The 19582-nt window shown below is 48.5% G+C and overlaps 1 protein-coding gene across 2 annotated transcripts in view; it reads right to left on the reverse strand.

Annotated features, from left to right (window-relative positions):
- The window catches only part of EFCAB6 (EF-hand calcium binding domain 6), a 248861-nt gene that overhangs the window by 106146 nt on the left and 123133 nt on the right, over positions 1-19582 (reverse strand). For both annotated transcript variants that reach the window (XM_023257575.2, XM_023257574.2), the window contains exons 14-17: positions 17719-17886; positions 14410-14570; positions 8891-9064; positions 7128-7296 (exon numbers count right to left, since the gene is read on the reverse strand). In XM_023257575.2, the coding sequence (XP_023113343.2) occupies positions 7128-7296; positions 8891-9064; positions 14410-14570; positions 17719-17886 (672 nt within the window). The remainder of the gene's footprint in view (positions 1-7127; positions 7297-8890; positions 9065-14409; positions 14571-17718; positions 17887-19582) is intronic.

A 19582-nucleotide genomic window follows, 5' to 3' on the forward strand; every position in this document is an offset into this window, starting at 1 on the left:
TCTCCCCCAACAAGGACAGACAGCCTGGGCTCCGTGCACTGAATCTGACTGGGCCGGCAGATCGAGCATCGAGAACTTCTCTCTGTCCGCGCAACAGTCAAAATGCAACGTGATATCAGAAGCCTTTAGCAGCAATACCCTTAAAAGGGCAAATGTGGGGAGATGACCCCATAGAGATCAGCTTTCAGGGTCTCTGACTCTGTGGGTGTATCTGTGTCTCTTACTATAAGAGCTTCAGTTTGCCCTTTTATAACTTATTTATTAAAAATTTTTTTTCAATGTTTATTTATCTTTGAGAGACAGAGACAGAGCTTGAGTAGGAACGGGCAGAGAGAGAGGGAGACACAGAATCCCAAGCAGGCTCCAGGCTCCGAGCTGTCAGAACAGAGCCAGATGTAGGACTCCAACCCACGAACCGTGAGATCATGACCGGAGCCGAAGTCGGATGCTCAACCGACTGAGCCACCCAGGCGCCCCTAAACTTTTTAAAACCAAAGTATGATTGACATACAATATCCTATTAGTTTTCGGTATACATCGTAGTGATTCAATGTTTTTATACGTTACAAAATGATCCCTGCGATAAGTTTAGTTACCACCTGTCACCATGCAAAGTTATTACAGTATTATTGACTGTATTCCCAATGCTGTACATAACATCCCCATGACTCATGGATTTTATAACTGGAAGTCTGGAGCTCGCAATCCCCTTCACCTACGTCACCTATGTCACCTATCCCCCTTCACCTATGTCACCAGGCCTTCCCACCTCCGGGAACCCACACTTTCCCGTACCTGTGAGTCTCTTCCTTTCTTTTGCTTGTGCCTTTTTTTGTTTTTTAGATTCCACATGTGAGTGAAATCACATGGTATTGGTCTTTGTCTGACTTATTTCACTGAGCATAATGCCCCCGGGATACATCCATGTGGTCGAAAATGGCAAGAATTCATTCTATGTTTGTCCCTGTTATTGTTCCCTTATTTTTGCTTTTCCCCCTCACGAAACTGACCGTAACATACAACCAAGAGCTTTTACATATCTGTTTTATTTACCGGAGTCATATGCTCCCAATGGAAGGTTTAAAACCAGACAAAGGAAAATATTTAATACCCAACTTGAAAACAAAATCGACTTCTCCACGAGTCACCATACTCGTTTAATTTGCTCATCCACACCTGAGGCCCTTGCGAGGCTCGATGGTGTTTGTGAAGCTTGGTTTATATTCAGGCCCCTGACCCCCAAGTGGGAAAGGCTGTGTGATTGGGAAGTGATGGTTAGGATTGGCAAGGGGCCAGTTCCCGGACACGTGAGTCTGACCAGCACCCAAAGGGCGTGGGGCGCTCTACTGGAAGGAAAGCTCACCTCCCCCTAAGTAAGGCAGGTGAGAAGCCAGAAGGCATAGGCAGCAGAATCTGGGGCACTCGGGGTGGGGGCACGGCTGCTACAGACTCTCGCTTTGCTGATATAGGCCTCAGGGGCTCTGTAGGCTTGCTGGTGAGCTCTGCAGCCCTACGTCTGTCTCCAGAGGCCTCAGCTGGGACTCCGGGGATGGGACTAAGGAGAACAGTGGACCGAACAACATACAGTGTATTTACTGCGGACGAAGAGTAACGATGTCCCATCAGGAACAGCCAATTACAGGGAACTGTAATTGTAAAGCTGCCCTCAAGTTCCTGATGGATGGAACAGCTCCATTAGTCTAATTACACAATTAGACTAATGTCGACTCACGTGTCCTTGGATGTTTTGTCATTTCATCTTCCCCATGGGTCACTGGCCCCAAGCAACGAAACCCCTACCTTCTCCACATCCCCATGGGGTTTAGTCCCATGCCAGGTGTGAGCAGGGAGCCTCGAAATGTTTACCGAGAGAAAGGACGGCAGAGACCATTATGTTCGCCTGCCCGATGTACACTCTCTCCTTCTCCCTTAGGAACGGAACCTTGCTTTTTCTAAAGGTAGTTATGTACCCAGCAAAAAAATCACATATATCTGTCTATAAGTCCTCTGCATAACACAGCCTGGTCCATAAGATGAAGCTGCTGAGAGAAGCTTCCAAGAGAGTGAAGAAAGAAAGAGGGGAAGGAAGGAAGGAAGGAAGGAAGGAAGGAAGGAAGGAAGGAAGGAAGGAAGGAAGGAAGGAAGGGAAAGAGAGAAAGAGGAAGGAAGGAAGAGAGAGAGAGAAAGAGAGGAAGGGAGGAAGGGAGGAAGGGAGGGAGGAAGGAAGAAAGAAAGAGAGAAAGAAAGAAGGAAAGAGAGAGAGAAAGGAAGAAAGAAAGAAAGTGAAAGAAAAGAAAAGAAGAAAAGAAAAGAAAAAGAAAAAAAAGGAAGGCAGGCAGGCAGGCAGGCAGACTTGTGTGGCTCAAGCCTTTTGCCTTCACCTGCCCCTTCTTTATGGTTGAGAGGTGTGTGTGACGGCTGGTGCTCTAGCAGCTGTGTTCCATGCACGGGCAGGAGGCTGAAAGAGGAGAAAGCTAGAACCGGCCTGGACCTCTGAGACCCTGCAGAGCTGATACCCTGGCCTGTCCAGATAGCATCTGGGCCCCCTGTTACATGACGGAAAAGTAACCACCTCTCTTACCTAAGACACGGTTTGGGGGTTTTTCTGCTAGCTCAGCATGTGCAGGAGAGGGCAAGAAAAGAAAAGCACCCAGAGAGGGAATATAGAGATTCTAGATCACCCCGGAGTTCAATGCCAGTTTCCTGCACCACTGCCGGTTCTCAACTTGTCATCTAAATCAAACGACACGTTATGAAGTCTGCGAAAGTCACAGGCCATGCAGTACAGCAGCCAAAGCAAACGATGATCAGGGAGAGGGGCATTTCCTGGGAGACAGATACGCCTTCAGGGCTGCCGTGAGAGATGGTTTAACGTCGGGTGCAATGTGCCCAGACCAGATCTAGTGGCGTTCCAGAAAGAATAGCCCCCCCCACCATCCCCAGAGGAAACGACTCGTTTAACCACAGAAAGCACACCGAGGTCATTAAGACCCCCACAGCTCTGCCTCTGGCAGGACTGTCGACTCCGTGTGCTGTCACTGGTCACCGCACTCTCCAGAAACTCTGAAATCTTTTATATTAAAGAGAGAAAAAAGAGGGGGAGACAGGCTATTAGTTAACAAACGAATCATACTGTAGACAAAATCTTCCTGACCGAGGTGGTGAAACCTGAAACGGTGCTCCCAGCAATGACAACACAGGGGCTCCCAGGATTTGGTGACCCCTAAGTTCCCACCCGGTTTGAGATTCTATTACACCTTTCCCTCGTTGAACCTGTACGGCCAGCCGCTGGTTAGGCAATGGCTGGTGAGAATAAATAATCAGCACTTCTCATTTAGAGGACAAGGTATCTGGACCAATGCTGAGCGCTGCCTCCGTTCAAATTATGAACAACCGCATGCATGCATAATTGGGCAAGCAGGTGCATGTGACTGAGAGCCTCACTCCCAAGTCCTCTGGGACGAAAATCGGCAACCACCGTATCAAACTCATTGGGGCGGTACAGATTTGGGGGGAAAGGAGGGCATGACCAAAATGATAGGAAGAAGTTACAGAACACTGTTAGTGAAATGAATGTTCGTCTTCCAAAATCCTGAGGCCAGATACAACCTCAAAGCTGCCAGCAATTATTTCCAGCAACCCCATCTTGCACCCAGCAAACCCACCCAGCAAGGGTCTGAGGCTGAGAGAGACTGACGTGGACTCCAGTCCAAGTGCCTGAACGGCTTACCAGCTGAACAACACTGAGCCACTGTCCTACCTCCGAGCTTCGGTCCCCTCACTTGTGGAACGGGCACAGCGTCACGTCCACCCCACAGTGTCTCTGTGAGGATTAGGGATCAGATACGCGAAGCAACAGGGTGCAGTGTGGGCGCACAGGAGGGGCTGGACCTCTGGTGGCCGTCGTGATGAGCACGCTCAGCATTGTCACTTTCCAGGGGCGGCCGTCATCGTCATCGCCGCTATTACCGCTGTTACTACGATTACACACTGGCTATTGTAATTTATCCTTGAAGATCTCAGAGGAGTCGATTCTAAAGGTTTCCTTACCGTTACCACTGAAGTTCGACATTCCCAAGCTTTCGATGTCCAGATGCCCTGCATTATGTCTAATCTAAACTCTTGTTTCTTTCTGTGGTGTAAGACCATTTCTCCAGCTCTGACCTCCCTGGTAGGAGAAGCACCTTGATCTAGAAACAAGCTCTTCGATTAACAATGGAGTTTATATTTACATAATGCTTTGAAGTTATTAGCTTTTGAAGTTCAAACCTAGGTCCCAGGTGGACTGTTTAAAATCACCCCATGGTTGTTGATCTTTGGGCTAAAAGGTTGGTCAACGACAGGATGCTTCCCAACTGAGAACAAACTGAGGGTTGATGGGGGGTGGGAGGGAGGGGAGGGTGGGTGATGGGTATCGAGGAGGTCACCTTTTGGGATGAGCACTGGGTGTTGTATGGAAACCAATTTGACAATAAATTTCATATATTGGGAAAAAAAAAAAAAGGATGCTTCCCAAAGGTTAAACCCCACAAGTCACCAGGGGGGACATCAGCCAATCATCTGCCTCATCGGGTTCACAGCGAATTGGTCGTTAAAACACCCATCAACTTTTCTCCCGGCATGTTGGCCCTGTCCTTTTGTGGTTTCTCCTTCCCTGTCCCCTCACCGTGGGCACACCTTCAGGAGGCAGGGGAGTCTTGGGAAAGCCAGGAGATCCGAGAGGGAGAAGGAGAGGCACTCAGGCACTGCCAGGAACCAGGCAAAAGAACAAGTGTTCTACTAGGTGCCCCTCAAGGTCAGCAAGAACGCAGGGAAACTCAGGGGGTGGAGGAGGGGGCTTGGGTGGGCTTGGGCATGGCCACGGGCGGTGTGGGAGCCAGCCTCATGCCTAGAAATCCTGATGGGCTTTCGACACACCCGTCTCCCTCAGTCCCCAAGCGGTGTCCGTTCTGGGCTCCCCTGGGGACTCTATAGTTACTCTTCAAGCTCATCCATTCATTCAGTAAATGTAGGGCCCTGCTTCACGCCAAGCATCTGGGATGCATCACTGTCCGAAAGACACAAAAATGTCCACCTTCGGAGCATACGTTTTAATGGAGGAAATCGAGCAAACAGCAGAGCGAAGGAATGAACGAAAGGGTTCTCAGCACAAGATGCGTGGTAGTGGGTGGTAACGTCGCAAGAAGAAAAATGGGGTAAAGGAGATCGAGGTGGGAGAGCAGGTTGTATTTGCCATAGGAATGACAGTCCTCCAGGTGGAGGGGACAGCCCGTGCCAAGGCGGAGCGGTCTGCGGGAGAGCAGGAAGCTGGGGTGGCCGGAGCGAAGTGAGCAGCGGGGAGGGCGGGAAAAGTGGAAATCAGAGAGATAATGAGGGGCTGGGCAGCGCGGGAGCCTCTAGGCCCTGTGAGGACTCTGGTTCGTATGCCAGCGAGGTGGGGGGCCGTGGGAGGGTTCCGAGCAGGAGTGGCCCCTTCTGTCGGACCTGTTGGAGTGTGACTCTGGCTGCCGGGTTGAGAACACACAGAGCCCGTTGGCTCTGTTGATGCACCGGCGGTGGGTGTGAGACAAAGAGGAGAGTCAAGGAAGACCCCAGGCTGGAGCCCCCGGCAACTGGGAAGAGGCCGTCCTTGACAATGGCCAGGCTGCCAGCAGAACGGCCTTGGCGAGAACACGGGCGTCTCTAGACACCCGCGTGAAGAAGTGCAGCAGGCAGGCGGGGAGCTGAGACTGAAGTTTTAGGACGGTGCTCCGGGATGCAAACTAGAGGTGCCCGCAAGGGGGTCGCTGGCCTAGCAATGGCGCAGAAGCCCTGGGATGGAAGAACCCGCCGCTGAGCTTACTGGCCTGTTCTCGGGCGAGCAGTGGAAAGAGCTGTGCGGGGGGTCTGCGGTCTGGGCGGGCGTCCCTGCTCTGCCGCCACCCACCGCCCGTCTCTAAGGGAAGCACCGTCCCTCTGAACAACCAGCGGCAGCCTGGTGGGTTCCTGGTCTCCTGTGAACCTGTGAACCGACTCCATGATCGAGAGCATTGAGCACTATGGTCGTTCTAGACTGTGGGGCGTGAGGGGTCGGGACTGTGCCAGGGGACTTGGGGACGAAGGAGTCTAGGACAAGGCACCCTGGGAGTATCAGGTGATTCACACCCACATACCACCATCCGTCCCGCTCGCTGGAGTTACCGATGACTGATTATCAGCCAGCCAGTCCCTCAAACCAGAGATCGAGGAACTATCCTTGCCCATTTGCCTCTTTCTTATCCATTACCCATTCTCCCCAAATATTTCTTGAATCTGTCCCCCTCACCATGCCCCATGTCTGCACATCATCCAGTCTTGGGAGGGGTGGCGGGAGGTCTGGGCTGTTTCAGTAGCTGCCCATCCCACCCCCAGGCAGATAAATAGTAGCTACTGATATAATTATTCTCTTCTTGGAAATACATTTCATTGCCTTCTTCTAAATTTGTCCACACAGACACTGCTACATATTAACTGCAATGCTTTTCTTAAAAATAGCTGAAGATGATTAGCTGGAGGGGTCGTAACAGGAATTTTAAGCAATCATTGAAATTAATTCCTGAGAAGTCTGTGCAGAACCCTTCAAGCTGAGTCCTTTCTGGCAGAACCTTCCAGCTCCCACAAGCGCATGCAAATCAGCACTCTGAGCTTCCCAGCTTTTACTGCCAGATTTTTTTTTTTCACTTTCTCGAGGCACAAACCCCAGCTCTGTGACCACAGCATCACCAAACTCCTCGCTGGCAGGGAAGGGGCCTGAGAAGTTTTTGTTCCCGGCACCGCCGTTCTGCCCCAGGATGCGCTCCACGCACGATGGCTGGAGCCAGGCACCCCGCAGCCGTCCAGAACGACACTTCAGTGAATGCTTCATTCGAAAGTTTAAATATCCCAAACTAGCCACGTCCATACGTATCCTCTGAAGGAAGTTGCCAAGGACATTTTTGGCCAAAAGAATCCTTTTACGTTGTTGAACGATGCCTAGAAATGAATGTGATTTGCCGGTAAGGGAATAAACCCTCACTGAAAATGTAATGCCTACCCTTTAAAGCCTGTTAGTATGAACCTCTCCAGGAGCAAAAGAAAACCCAGAAACACAGAGAAACCCATTCCCCTACCTTCTTGAAGTCATGCACGTTAACTTTGCCAGCCGGCTCCTTGCCGAAGTCAAGAGATATTTTTCGGAATGTTGGGTCCTGCTGCTGTATGCATCTTTTGTGTTTTTCGACCACTTCCTCCTTAGTCGTTTTCTTGGTCAGGGTGCTTTTGTCCCCAGTGGGCTTGGTTCTAAAATCACAATCGGGAATTTAGCAGAGTGCTTCCTACAGACCTCACCCGATTTCGATTCAACCCAGGGCAACAGGAGGCCTACCAGCCCCTTCTCACCAACAAGAAACCAGATTCTCAGATAGATGGAGTGGCTGGGGAACTTCTTACCCGCCCATGGCTTGTGGGTTCCAGAGAGGTCCGCAGCACTGTGTCAGGTGAAAACTCTCCCCGTGTGGCGAGTATGTGGCCACAGGCCGGAGCGGGGAGCTCCAGGAAATTGTTATCCTTGTGCTAAGGTTCTCAGCTGTGCTTTGAGCTGGCTCAATAGGGCATGTGACTGGCCGACATGGCGGGGAAAAGTAAATATTTGTGTGAAGTCGGAAGATGAAAAGTCACAGCCCTTTACAAAGCTTTAAATTCAATAGGCCATTTAGCGATAGCCAGGTCCAAAAAGTCATCAAACAGCCATGGGAAGGAAGGGAAGTTTGCAATTATTCCAAGTTGATTTACACAGTCAACTGGATTTATCAAACCCAGATTTTATGCCACGTGCTGTGTGGGGGAGGGGGAGAGAGTGTGCAGTTGAGGATAATGAATTCTCCAGCTCTCCAGAAGTCTCTGGGACCCCACTGGAGTCGGGGAAGGGGAAGAGCTGAGCCTTTCTCTTGGAGAAAGGACTTCTCCCCTCCTGCTGCTTCCATCAGCTTTGAAGAGCTCTCCGGGAATGCCCACATTTTATAAAACACATAATTATCATTACTTCTTCCATTGGTTTTAGGAGGCAGACATACCTTGTCACAGACTATTTAACCTTTCCCTTAAAATACAATCCTTCTGCCCATTTATAAAGCTACCACTGAAATGTCCAGATATTCAAATTTCATTAGCACAGCATTAAAATATTCCCACTGCTCTCTACTTAAGAACTTTTTAAAGGGAAATGACAGAGCGAAGTCTGCTGAATAGGTCTACATTTTAACTTTCCTTGTGGATTTATTATAAGCTATGAACCAGCAAGTTAAAATAGTATCTTTTCATTAGACTAAACCTATATTTTTCAAAATGAGGAAGGGCTAGAATATTCATCAGTCCGATGTTTAATAGATTTGCTAAGCATGTTTTATTGTTACAATTCAATTTGGTGATCATTTGAATAATTCTATCATTCATGTCAGAAAACGTTAACTGGTTTAATGGGTATATTTTACCATAAATATTAAACAGTCGTAAGAGGTCTAAGTTTCTGGAAAAGGACAAATGTGAACGCAGGCATGTAATGGTTGTGTGGCAGACAGGTTCTCTGGGAGTTGAAGGTCCTGGGTTCTTGACCCAGGGTGGCCACTAAGTTTGCGAGTAACCTGAGGTCAGTCCCCAGACCTTGCAGACCTAAGTGCTTTCATTTCCAGAATGAATAGGTCAACCCACTCATCCCTAAGATCTCTGCTTGCTCTCAACTCCCCTGACTCTACCCGCTGTATGTATGGTTTGCCATTTTTCTCACTTAAGTAATAAAATATTAAGACATGCGTTTAGTTAATGAATATTTACGAACCACCTCCCCTCCAACAGACACTGTGGTTTTGATACGCGTTTTCCTTTTGTTCTGTTTTACCTCTCAGGAAGGTCTGGCTGCTGCTGTTCCTCTTTATTAAAATGTTCACCGAACACTTGATCCTTTGGAACAAGAGCTGGAGAGATGGTGGGTGGACCGCTAATTCCGACACGTGCCAAAAGTTCCTTGTAAAGGATTCTTCCTGAAGTGATATCCTGAAACTTACTGCAGAGTCTGAATTTTTAAAAGGATCAGAACACACCCATTAGGATGGCGGAAATTAAAAAGACTGACCCTACCAAGTGCTGACAAGGATGGGAATACCTGTGGTTGGTGAGGTACAAAATGGTGCAACCATTCTGGAAGACACCTTGAACACTCACCCGGCATATACACCTTGAACATACACCTCGCATACACACCTTAAATACACACTCATCCAGAGGAACCAGCCCCTCTGCCCTCGGGTATCTACCCAAGAGAAATAGAGATGTGTAGGTCTATACGAAGACCTGTACAATCTATTCAGCTTTATTTGCAGTAGCCAAACACTGGAAACAGCCCAAAGGTCCCCCATATGAGTGGCTCCACACGCTGTGGGAAGGAATGGAATACTACTCAGCAATAAAAAGAGACCAGCTGCACATACACGTAACAACGTGAATGAATCTCAGAATCATTATGCGTGGGGAACAGAGCCTGACAAAAAGGAGAACGTCCCACATGCTTTCATTTATATACAACCCTAGAAAATTCAAAGTCACGCGCAGTGACAGAACGCAGATCAGAGGTTGCTAGGGCTGTAGAAGAGATGACTCACAGAAGGGCATGAGGAAGCTTTGCGGGGCGGGGCGGGGGAGGGATGGGAATGTTTGATATCTTGACTGATGGCTTGTGAAGGCTTCACAGATATAGATACATGATGGAGGTCCTCAACCTGTATCATTTAAATATGCACAGTTTATAGTTTGTGAAGAATGCTGCAATAAAGATATAACACATACAAAAAGAATACTTTTTTTAAATTGCAAGTTCTGGTGTGGAATCATGGAAGTACCTATATTGGAAATTTGGCAGAGGCAAATATTTTAGAAAAACGTAGGAACCCACCGATAGGGCAAGGACTACTTTTCTCCCCCCACATTTTATTTCTTAATATTCTTCTAATCATAAAAGTTGTATGTGCTCATTGTGGCAAGCTTGGTAAAGCCTAGAGACCAAAACAATATTCCACGTACTTGTTAAAATACAGAAGGCAACAGAGCGCGGTGACTCCGGGTGCGGGCCCTGGAATCTGCCTCCCTGGGCTTGAATATCAGCTCTGGGCTTAACAGTCCCATCACTGGGGGCAGCGGGCAGGAGGTGTGGTGGGTGGGCACTTCCAGGGCAAGCGGGGGGGAGGGACCCGAACTATTTTCATACAAGCACTACCCCGCGCCTCTCGCGCACAGTGGGTTTCTCGGAGGCCACATGACGTGTGACAAGCGCCAGAATGTGTGCTCAGGCAGGTTGTGTCCTCTGACGTTTTCAAAGGCTGCACAAATGTTTTGGGCATAAATGAGGAGCTAGGGTGAGTTTTCAGAGGTTAGCTTAGTTTCTTGACAGCCTTTTACCAGCAAGGCTACCTGTGTCTACACCTGCTCTAATTTCTGTACCCTCCTCATCGCCCAATATGTCATTATTTTGAAACCCCCAGGTTTCTCCGGAGCCTACAGGGAAACGCAATGGGGAAATACACGCTGATCTTCTGCATTAACGTTTTCCAAAGGTCTCAGTTTGAATTTCTAATACAGTCATACTGAGAGATCTATTCCATGTAACGAAAACTCTGAGGCCCTCAAGAACTTTTAAGCCTATCAGAGGGTAGAGAATCGCCGGCCTGGGGCACATCACCTTTTCTATGCTTCAGTTTCCTCGTCTATAAAATGCACTCACCTCAGAGGACTACTATAAGCATTAAGTAACACGATCCATAGAAGGCTCCTAGCACTACACGGACGTGTGCATGCGCTCAAGAAACTGCAGCGGTAATAACAGCATCGCGATTATCACGATGATGCTTTACACACAACCAGGGGCACCGCACGAGCTCGGAGGCCATCCTCGGTTCAGGAAGCTCCGGCCATGGATAGAACTGCTTCGAGAAATATTTATGCTGCCAGGTAAATGACACCGTGCTAAGCGTCACAGCTACAACTGTGAACAGACAAAACAGTCCCCACCTCATGGGGCCAAGCGGCCGGGAAAGTAGGCATTTGGAACTGAGGGAAGAGGCCATCTAGAAGCCCAGACGTGAGAGAGCTGGGTGTTTTCAGGAAACAGAAAGCAGCTCAGTCCGGGCTGGATGGAGAGCAGCGGAAGTAAACGTTTCTAAAGTTCAGCGCTGGATGGAGGGCTCTGCGTCTGGGATCTCCCTTGACCCTTACCACATTCTCCTAAGTAACGTCTGAGCAAGGAAATTGAGGCTCAGAGAGGTTAAGGAACTTGCCCAAGTGCACAGCTAGTTCAGGGCTGAGCCGGGATGTGAACCCAGGCAGTCTGGCTGCAGAGCCCGGGCTCTGGGGGTGCGACGATCATGAGGGGCCTGGGAAGTCATTCTTAAAAGCGTCTGGGTGTCTTCCTAACAGCAACAGGATGCAAGTGTTTTGAGCAGGTTTAGCATGAACAGATCTGTAGTTGTGACTGGAGACTGGAGAATGGATTAGACACACTCCCGTCTCGAAGACCCAACTACCTGCATGACCAATCCACTGGATTTCATTTTCTTTCTTTCTTTCTTTCTTTCTTTCTTTCTTTCTTTCTTTCTTTCTTTCTTTCTTTCTTTCTTTTCTTTCCCTTCCTTTCCTTTCTTTCCTTCCTTCCTTCCTTCCTTCCTTCCTTCCTTCCTTCCTTCCTTCCTTCCTTCTTTTTTTTAATTTGAGAGACAGAGAGCTAGGAGAGGGACAGAGGGAGGGAGAGGGAGAGGGAGAGGGAGAGGGAGAGGGAATCTTAAGCCCAGATGTGGGGCTCAATCCTATGACCCTGGGATCATGACCTGAGCTGAAATCAAGAGTCAGAGCCTCAACTGACTGAGCCACCCAGGCACCCCAGCTTACTTATTTTTCTTTCTTCCTTCCTCCCTTCCCCCTTCCTTCCTCCCTTCCTCCCTTCTTCCCTCCTTTTCTTCTTCCCTCCTCCCTCCCTCCCTTCCCCCCTCCCTCCCTCCTTCCCCCTTTCTTCCTTCCTCCCTTCTTTCCCCCTTTTCTTCTTTCCTCCCTCCCTTCCTTCCTTTCATCCTTCACTCAACACTTACTAAGCCCTGACCGCACGCGGACGCTGTTCTACCCCGGGTTCTGGAGCTTCGGGAGTCAATCACTTCTCAACACTGCATTCTCCACCCTCCTTGCAAGCTCACTGCACCTGCTGGGTCCACCTCGCCCCTTCCAGCCCCACGGGTCCTGCTTCTCTCCTGAGGCCTAGTCTGCTAAGGCAACAGCCACTCTGTGTGAGTGCTCACCCCGTGCTTCCGTCCCGCGTGCCCCCTGACCCACAGACTTCCTCCTGCTCCCTGAACACCCAACACCACAGGCTCTGGACCGTCACCCTGACCAGAATTCTCCGCCTCCCTTGCTGGCGGTGCCAGCCAGGTCACTGGTGAGTGGGGGGTATTCCGCCAGGTCCTACCCGCACCCTCTCACCTCGGACGGTCTGCTATGTGCTCCCAGATGAACCCCTGCCGAACAGATGCTCAGGCCGTCTGTGCAAGGAAGACTCCAAAACCGTGCAGCCCAGGCCGCTCTGTGCACCCACTCCCTCTGGGAGTCTCCTTCCGGAGTGTCACTCCGTGTCTCCTAACTGGCCGACACTGCCTCTGGCCGGCATCGGGGCCCCCTCCCCCGCCCCCGTCCACCTCCACGTCCAGTCACCGGGTCTTGTCCTTCTGTCAAGCTTACCACCCGCAGCCGCCCCTCTGCGGTGCCACCGCCACCGCCACCGCCGCGTTACCCACCCGTCCTCCTCTCGCCCTGCGCTTTCTCCACGGTAATCCTTGCAAAGCACAAATCTGAAATTGTCACCTGACCCCTGGGCTGTGCTTGTCCACCGCGGCTGCACGTGAGAGCCAGTGGGGGCTTCAATAGAACGGTACCCTGGACAAGGCATGGGCACTGGGGGTTTCAGAGCTCTCCAGATGATTCTAAGATGCTGCTAGGGAACCAGATGACCTGTCAAGACGCCCTGAAGGCTGACCCGTCCCCTGGTTGGGCTGGGTCATTCCTGCCTGGCCCTCGGCAGCAGCCCTGCTGTTCCTCCCTATATAACTTCCTGCCCCGACAGCCCCACGTGACTTGCCAGCCGCCCAATGTGCCTCCACTCCTCTGCACACTCGCTTCTTCCCCTGCCCGGGCCCCACCCAGTCCCCCCTGAGCTCCCTCTAGAACCCTCTCTCTGGACTTGCTGCCACCTGTCTCTCCCCTTTCCCATGTTTCCCACCCTCCAGCAAACCGGCCTTTCTGCAAACGTCCAATAAACTCAGATGAACGCAAACACCGAGCTCTGCGAGCCCCTCCTGCTCGGGAAAGCCTCGGCCTCACCCTCTTCCTGTAAACCCTTCTTTTCCTACAAAAACCAACCACAGGGAAAACGGGTCAGGAAACAGGAATGTTCACAGAGAGGAGACTCAAGCGGCCAACAGCTACCAGGAGACCGACTGTGTTTTGGGTCACCTGAAATCGATGTAATGCAATCAAAAGCGACAAATGTTAAGATTTCAAACTTTCCACGCGAGAGGACTGAAAGGGAATTAGAGTAACTTCCGTCCCCCCGACTCTATTGGATTTCCACCGAAAGTAATCTCCCAGATCACCGTCCACAGCAGGACACATGCACCAGTCTCTAAGGTCATGCAGCTCCGAGTCCTACAGCAACAAGCTTCGGCGGACAGCGGGACGTTCGGGTAGTGATGTGGGAAGCGTCACCCCCTGCAGAATGGCAAGACTCGGGCCGTAGGTTCTCAAGGTCACTGCAGAGAGGGGGCAAGGGGCCCCACACCCCAAGGGCAGCCGTGGCCTGGGTGAATGGGACACAGGGGCAGGAGACCCTCAGGGGCCCTCTTCTCTCTCTTAAGATCCCTGCCCCCCTCCAGCTTGGCCCAGCCACCACGAGGCAAGTTTTAAACTCAAGTGAGACAGAACCACAATCCCGGCGTCTCTCCACAGGATGGCTGATCGTAGCCAGACGCCCCGGGAGGGAAAAATGGCATCACGATTGAGAGCAGAGAAGTCACGGAGACCGGGAAGGAACGAGGCTGCACACAGCCTCCGGGCTACACGACTCTGAATAGCTACGTGGCTTCTCCAGACCTCGGCTTCCTTACCCACGAAAAGGAGTAGCAGCCACCTTCCGTGGTTGTCGCGAGGACTAAATCATAGAGCACATGCCCAACTCTCGACCCGTGTCCTACGTTAGTGAGCACCCAGTAACCAGCAGTTATTATCAGTCCTCCCTATCGGTACTGCAAACATATGTAGGAAAAGGTTGAGGGTTACAAATGGGCTTGATGAAAACACGACACGGATTAATTTTGTTACCAAGAAACTTACTTCAGTAAACGCTCAGCTGTTAAACAGGGGCAGAATATGTGCATGATTTTCTTGAAATTATTTTGACCAATGAGCCCTGTGTCTCCGAGGTCATATGCCTGTAGCATTTTATAGAAGGCTTGCAGATTCCTAGTAATTGAGTCATGGACGATCTCTTCCACCTATCATAAAAAAAAGCAAACAGACATATCTACCAAGCGGCACATTTGTAACCTGGGGTGGTGGCACCCTGGGACCACGTGGGAAGTGTTACTTACTGAATCTCAAGCCAGGAAGAGAGGCGTTTTGGGGTCTGCAACTTGTTTTCCTGTCTAATTGGGAAAGAGAAAAGTATACAAACACAAATCACTCATAAAGGCAGGAGGACCTTTGGAGGCAGACAGACATGGACTGATTCGCCAATTCACTTTGAGTTCGTGAGCAAATGAGTTTGCCCACTAATCCCCACCTGGAAATGGGGATAATAGCATTTAACCTGAACTTATTTAAAAAAAAAAAAAGTACAATACACGTAAAAGAAGTCTATCACCTAGTAAGTAAACGCAACATAAAACAACAGTGGGACGGCATTTCTGCCTTTCAGAATAGTAAAAATGAGAAAGGAGGCCTATTGCCAGTATCGACACGGGCTAATCGTGGACAATCTGCTAAATCCACAGGCCGTGGGGCGGCAGCAACCACCTGTGGGGGTGGGGAGGGAACAGAGGTGGAAGAAAAACTTAACTGTCACCGTGTTCCCATTTGCACCTTTTGCATTTTGTACTTCACACATATATTCCCCTTCTCAAATAATTAAGCTAACTTAAAGAATGAGATGTATCCTTTGACCCAATAATGCCATTTCTAGAAATCTATACTAAAAGAATACTCATAGGGTGGTTGAAAAAGCAGGCACCACAATATTCACTGTAGCAAAATTTATAAAAGGGGAAAAAAACCAAACACCTGGATTGCAACAGGGAATCGTTACTCTATCTTTTAAGATCATACAGAATTTTTATTAACAGTGTTAACAGCATGTTAATAGGGGACAGCATGGACTGAAAAGTCATTAATTATAGGATCTCATTTCATTTTATTTTCTTTTAAGTTTACTTATTTATTTTGAGAGAGAAAGTGTGTGAGTGGGGGAAGGGCAGGGAGAGGAGAGGGAGAGAATCCCAAGCAGGCTCCACACTGTCAGCACAGAGGCTCAGACTCATGAACCGCGAGATCATGCCCTGAGCTGAAATCAAGAGGCGGACGCTTACCCAACTGAGCCACCCAGGTGCCCCTATAGTATCTCATTTTAAAATAGAATAGATATCATATATCAAAGTATGTATCTAACTCATAAAATTGCATAAATTAAATATGCGCAGCTTTTGTATAATAACGGCAACAAAGCTGAAAACAATGTGTGTGTGCGTGTACGGGTTCATAAGCACATACAACAAAGTGTAAGAGTGAGTGGGTAACAACTCCTCAACGTTAGAATTAGTGGTGTTTCTCTTTTCCTTCTATGTGCGCTCCTGTGTTTTCTAATCTTTCTGGTTCGTTCGTATATGCTCATTCATCCACTCACCACACTGTTTTGTGAGTGTGCCCGGCACCGGGCTAGCCCCCGTGGCCACGATGGGCCTCCATCTTTGTGGAGACATGACCACATAATGACAAAGTTGTGACACCATGATTGGGCAGGTGTGTGAGGTCGGTGGCTGCCAGAGGTGCCACCGAGGGTCCCTGGGAAGGCGCCGGTGCCCCAAGACCTGCAGAATGGCCCCAGCAGGGGAGAGCAGCATGGATGGAATCCTGGCAGGAGCTGCAGCACCCCAAGAATGGAGGAGGGACCTGGGGGCGCCCAAGGACCCGAGCCAGTGTGGCCTATGAGGCTTCTGGGAGCCGGGCAGCAGGGCTGGACCATGTGGGCCCCTTACCAACCAGGGAAGGAACTTCAGCTTTCACCTAGGAGCCCTGACACCCATCTGAGGCTTTTAAGCATGGAGGCTGATGGGTGTGGTTCATATTAAGCAAAGACCATGCCACTTGCCACGTGGAGAGCAGATGGTTTCCATGTCCATGTTTTGTTTTTAATTTTTTATGTTTATTTGTTTTCGAGAGAAACACAGTGAGAGCAGGGGAGGGGCAGAGAGAGAGAGACAGAATCCGAGCAGGCTCCAGGCTCCGAGCTGTCAGCACAGATCCCCACACAGTGCTTGAACTCACAAATCGTGAGATCATGACCTGAGACGAAACTGGATGCACCCCCGCCATATTTTGTTTTTCAAGAAAGATGCTGCGTGTGGGGTTGCTGTGATGGTCAGAAGCCACAATTCTCAGCAGCTAACACAGGAGTCACACAGCAGAGTTCAGGAAAAGGTCCAATTACTCTGTCCTGTGTGAGGGCCCTGGGACTTACTTTTGAACTAGGACTCAAGAAGGACCAAACGACGTTGGTTTAGGATGCGGTCGCCACCTTGCACAAGGTGGGTGCTCGGGAAATCGTAATATTGATGAAAAGCTAATTTGCACCTGCTAAAAGAAGTCTAAAACACTTCAACAAGAATCTCCCAATGCCTATCCAATGCATTGCCTGACACTAATCTAATTTTTTAAAGTTCTTAAAATTTTTAAGCGCTAATAGCTATTAAAATTACAAAACAACATTTCTAATAATAAAATTCTGTCAGCCTTTCGGTCAAAGGAAAAGCAAGCATTGGGGGCACCTGGGTGGCTCAGTCGGTTAAGCGTCTCGCTTCGGCTCAGGCCACGATCTCACGGTTTCTGAGTTCCAGCCCCGCGTCGGGCTCTGTGCTGACAGCTCAGAGTCTGGAGCCTGTTTCAGATTCTGTCTCCCTCTCTCTCTGCCCCTCCCTCCGCTCGTGCTCTGTCTCTCTCTCTCTCTCTCTCTCTCTCTCTCTCAAAAACAAATAAACATTAAAAAATTAAAAAAAAAAAAAGAAAAGTATTGGTCACTAGAGGCAATAAACAGTTACTGTTTAAAATGGGAAACCGTGTAAGACGCGGTTGCAGGAGGGGTGTCACTGGCACGCTGTGAAAAGAAGGTTACATCCTGCATATATAGGTGCCCTCATTCTAGGATGGCTTCCCAGAAAACGTCAAACATCACCCTTGGATAAGATTTAGACATCAAGAGTTAAAATCAAACAACTCAGACACTTAACTCTTCCTTAAAATGAAAATCAACTCAGCTGAAAAACGTGTAGTCATTTATTTAAGGCCAATTTCACCTGCATCCCATATTCACTAAAAATACTTAATTTCCTGCCATAAAGAGAAAATCAAACATGGAGTTGTTGTAAAACTCACCTCAGGGTTCTCTTCAAGCAGTTGGATGAACGTGTTGACGTTGACCCATCCAGTGCCCCCAGGGTCAAGGGTCTGCATTAGTTCTTTGAATTCTGAATCGCTGATTTTTACAGCCTCGCAATTTAGAATATGTCGCAATTCTTCCCCTGTTATTCGTCCGTCGGGTTTCTGAGCATGAGAATGTATATAAGGGGATTTTTTTAAAAAAAGGAAAAAGGAAGGAAAGCATTATATAACATACAATAACGTATATAACATATATATATCATATATATGTAACATACATATAACATATATAACATATATATATTTTTAACGTTATATATATTTTTAAAAGGCAATTTTTTTAAAAAAGGAAAAAGGAAGGAAAGCATTATATATATATAACATATATAACATAAACATATATATAACATATATAACATACATATATATAACATCAAACATTGTATGTATAATATATACATTTATATATGTGTATATATATACACGTATATGTATATATACACATTGTGTGTGTACATATATATATGTGTATATATATATATACATATACATATATATATATGACATCACTGAGTAAAGAGTGGGCTCTGGCCGAAGAGAATTATGACGAAGCAATAATCCCTCAGTTGGTGGTCACTATGTAACACTGGGAGCCAAGGGCAGTGTGTGGGGTGGGGCAAGGGTCGGGGTGCGCTGGGACCCTGCAGGGCTGCTCCCACAATGCTGTCTGTCAGGGCACGGGCAGGAGAGGGCCCCAAGAGAGGAGGGAGACCCATCTCGCAAGCACAGGCTGATGCCCTCCCCAGGACAGGCTGAGCGCTGGCGGTGACAGTTCCTCCTACCCTGTCCCCACCTGAGGGCTATGTGGCTCCGTCATACAGGGCACACAACTTCCCGGCAATTCAATTAACAACTTGCCGATTTACTAAAAATATTAATGATGCTTATTTTCACTACCACCAACCTCATCAATTACATAAATGGACAATTACTTAGCAAGAAAAATCTCAGCCATGCTGCATAAAGAAAACATATCAGCAAAATACTGTGAGGCAAATTCTTCCGCCAGAATAAAAAATTACCAATAAGTAAATTAAGTATCAAAAGTAAGAGATACTGTTTACTGGAAAAAAACAGGGGGAATAAAGAACCCCTACCTCCTCATAGAGAGTGTGAATATTAATGTGGCAGGGGGGCTTCCTAAGTGACAAAGTGGTGTGCAAATGTCAACCGTTACTTTGGGGTCCAAAGCCAGAAAAGGATACAAGGTTGTCTCCGGGAAAATTAGATAATCTAGAGGAATGTATGCCTGCTTACTTTTTAGCTTGGGAGTGATAATCAACTATTTATTGTCCAAGTAGGACAATTATGGTTTTCAGTAAGCGTATAGCATTGTGCAACCATCAACCACCATCTGGTTCCGGAACATTTCCGTCACGAGAGAAACCTTGCGTCCACTCACAGCCACTCCTCACTTCCGTCCCCAACCCAAGGCAACCGATCTATTTGTTGTCTCTCGGTGTTTGCTTTGGTCTGGATATTTCGTGTATACAGAAGCATACAGTTTATGCATCAGTATGCATTCTGCATCTGGCTTCTATCACCTGCCATAACATTTTCGCGGTTCAATCCAGGATGCGCCATGGATCGGTACTTCGTTCCTTTTCATCCTTGTTATTATTCCACTGTATGGATATGCCACATTTTGTTTCTCTTACCGCAAGCAGATAAACACTTGGACCGCCTCGTTTGGAGATTATGAATAACGTGGGTATGAACATCTGCACACAAGTCTTCGTGTGGACAAAATGTTTTTACTTCCCTTGGGCAGCTACCTGTGAGTGGAATTGCTGGGTCA

This window comes from Felis catus, chromosome B4 (assembly GCF_018350175.1).
Source record: "Felis catus isolate Fca126 chromosome B4, F.catus_Fca126_mat1.0, whole genome shotgun sequence".
NCBI lineage: Eukaryota > Metazoa > Chordata > Mammalia > Carnivora > Felidae > Felis > Felis catus.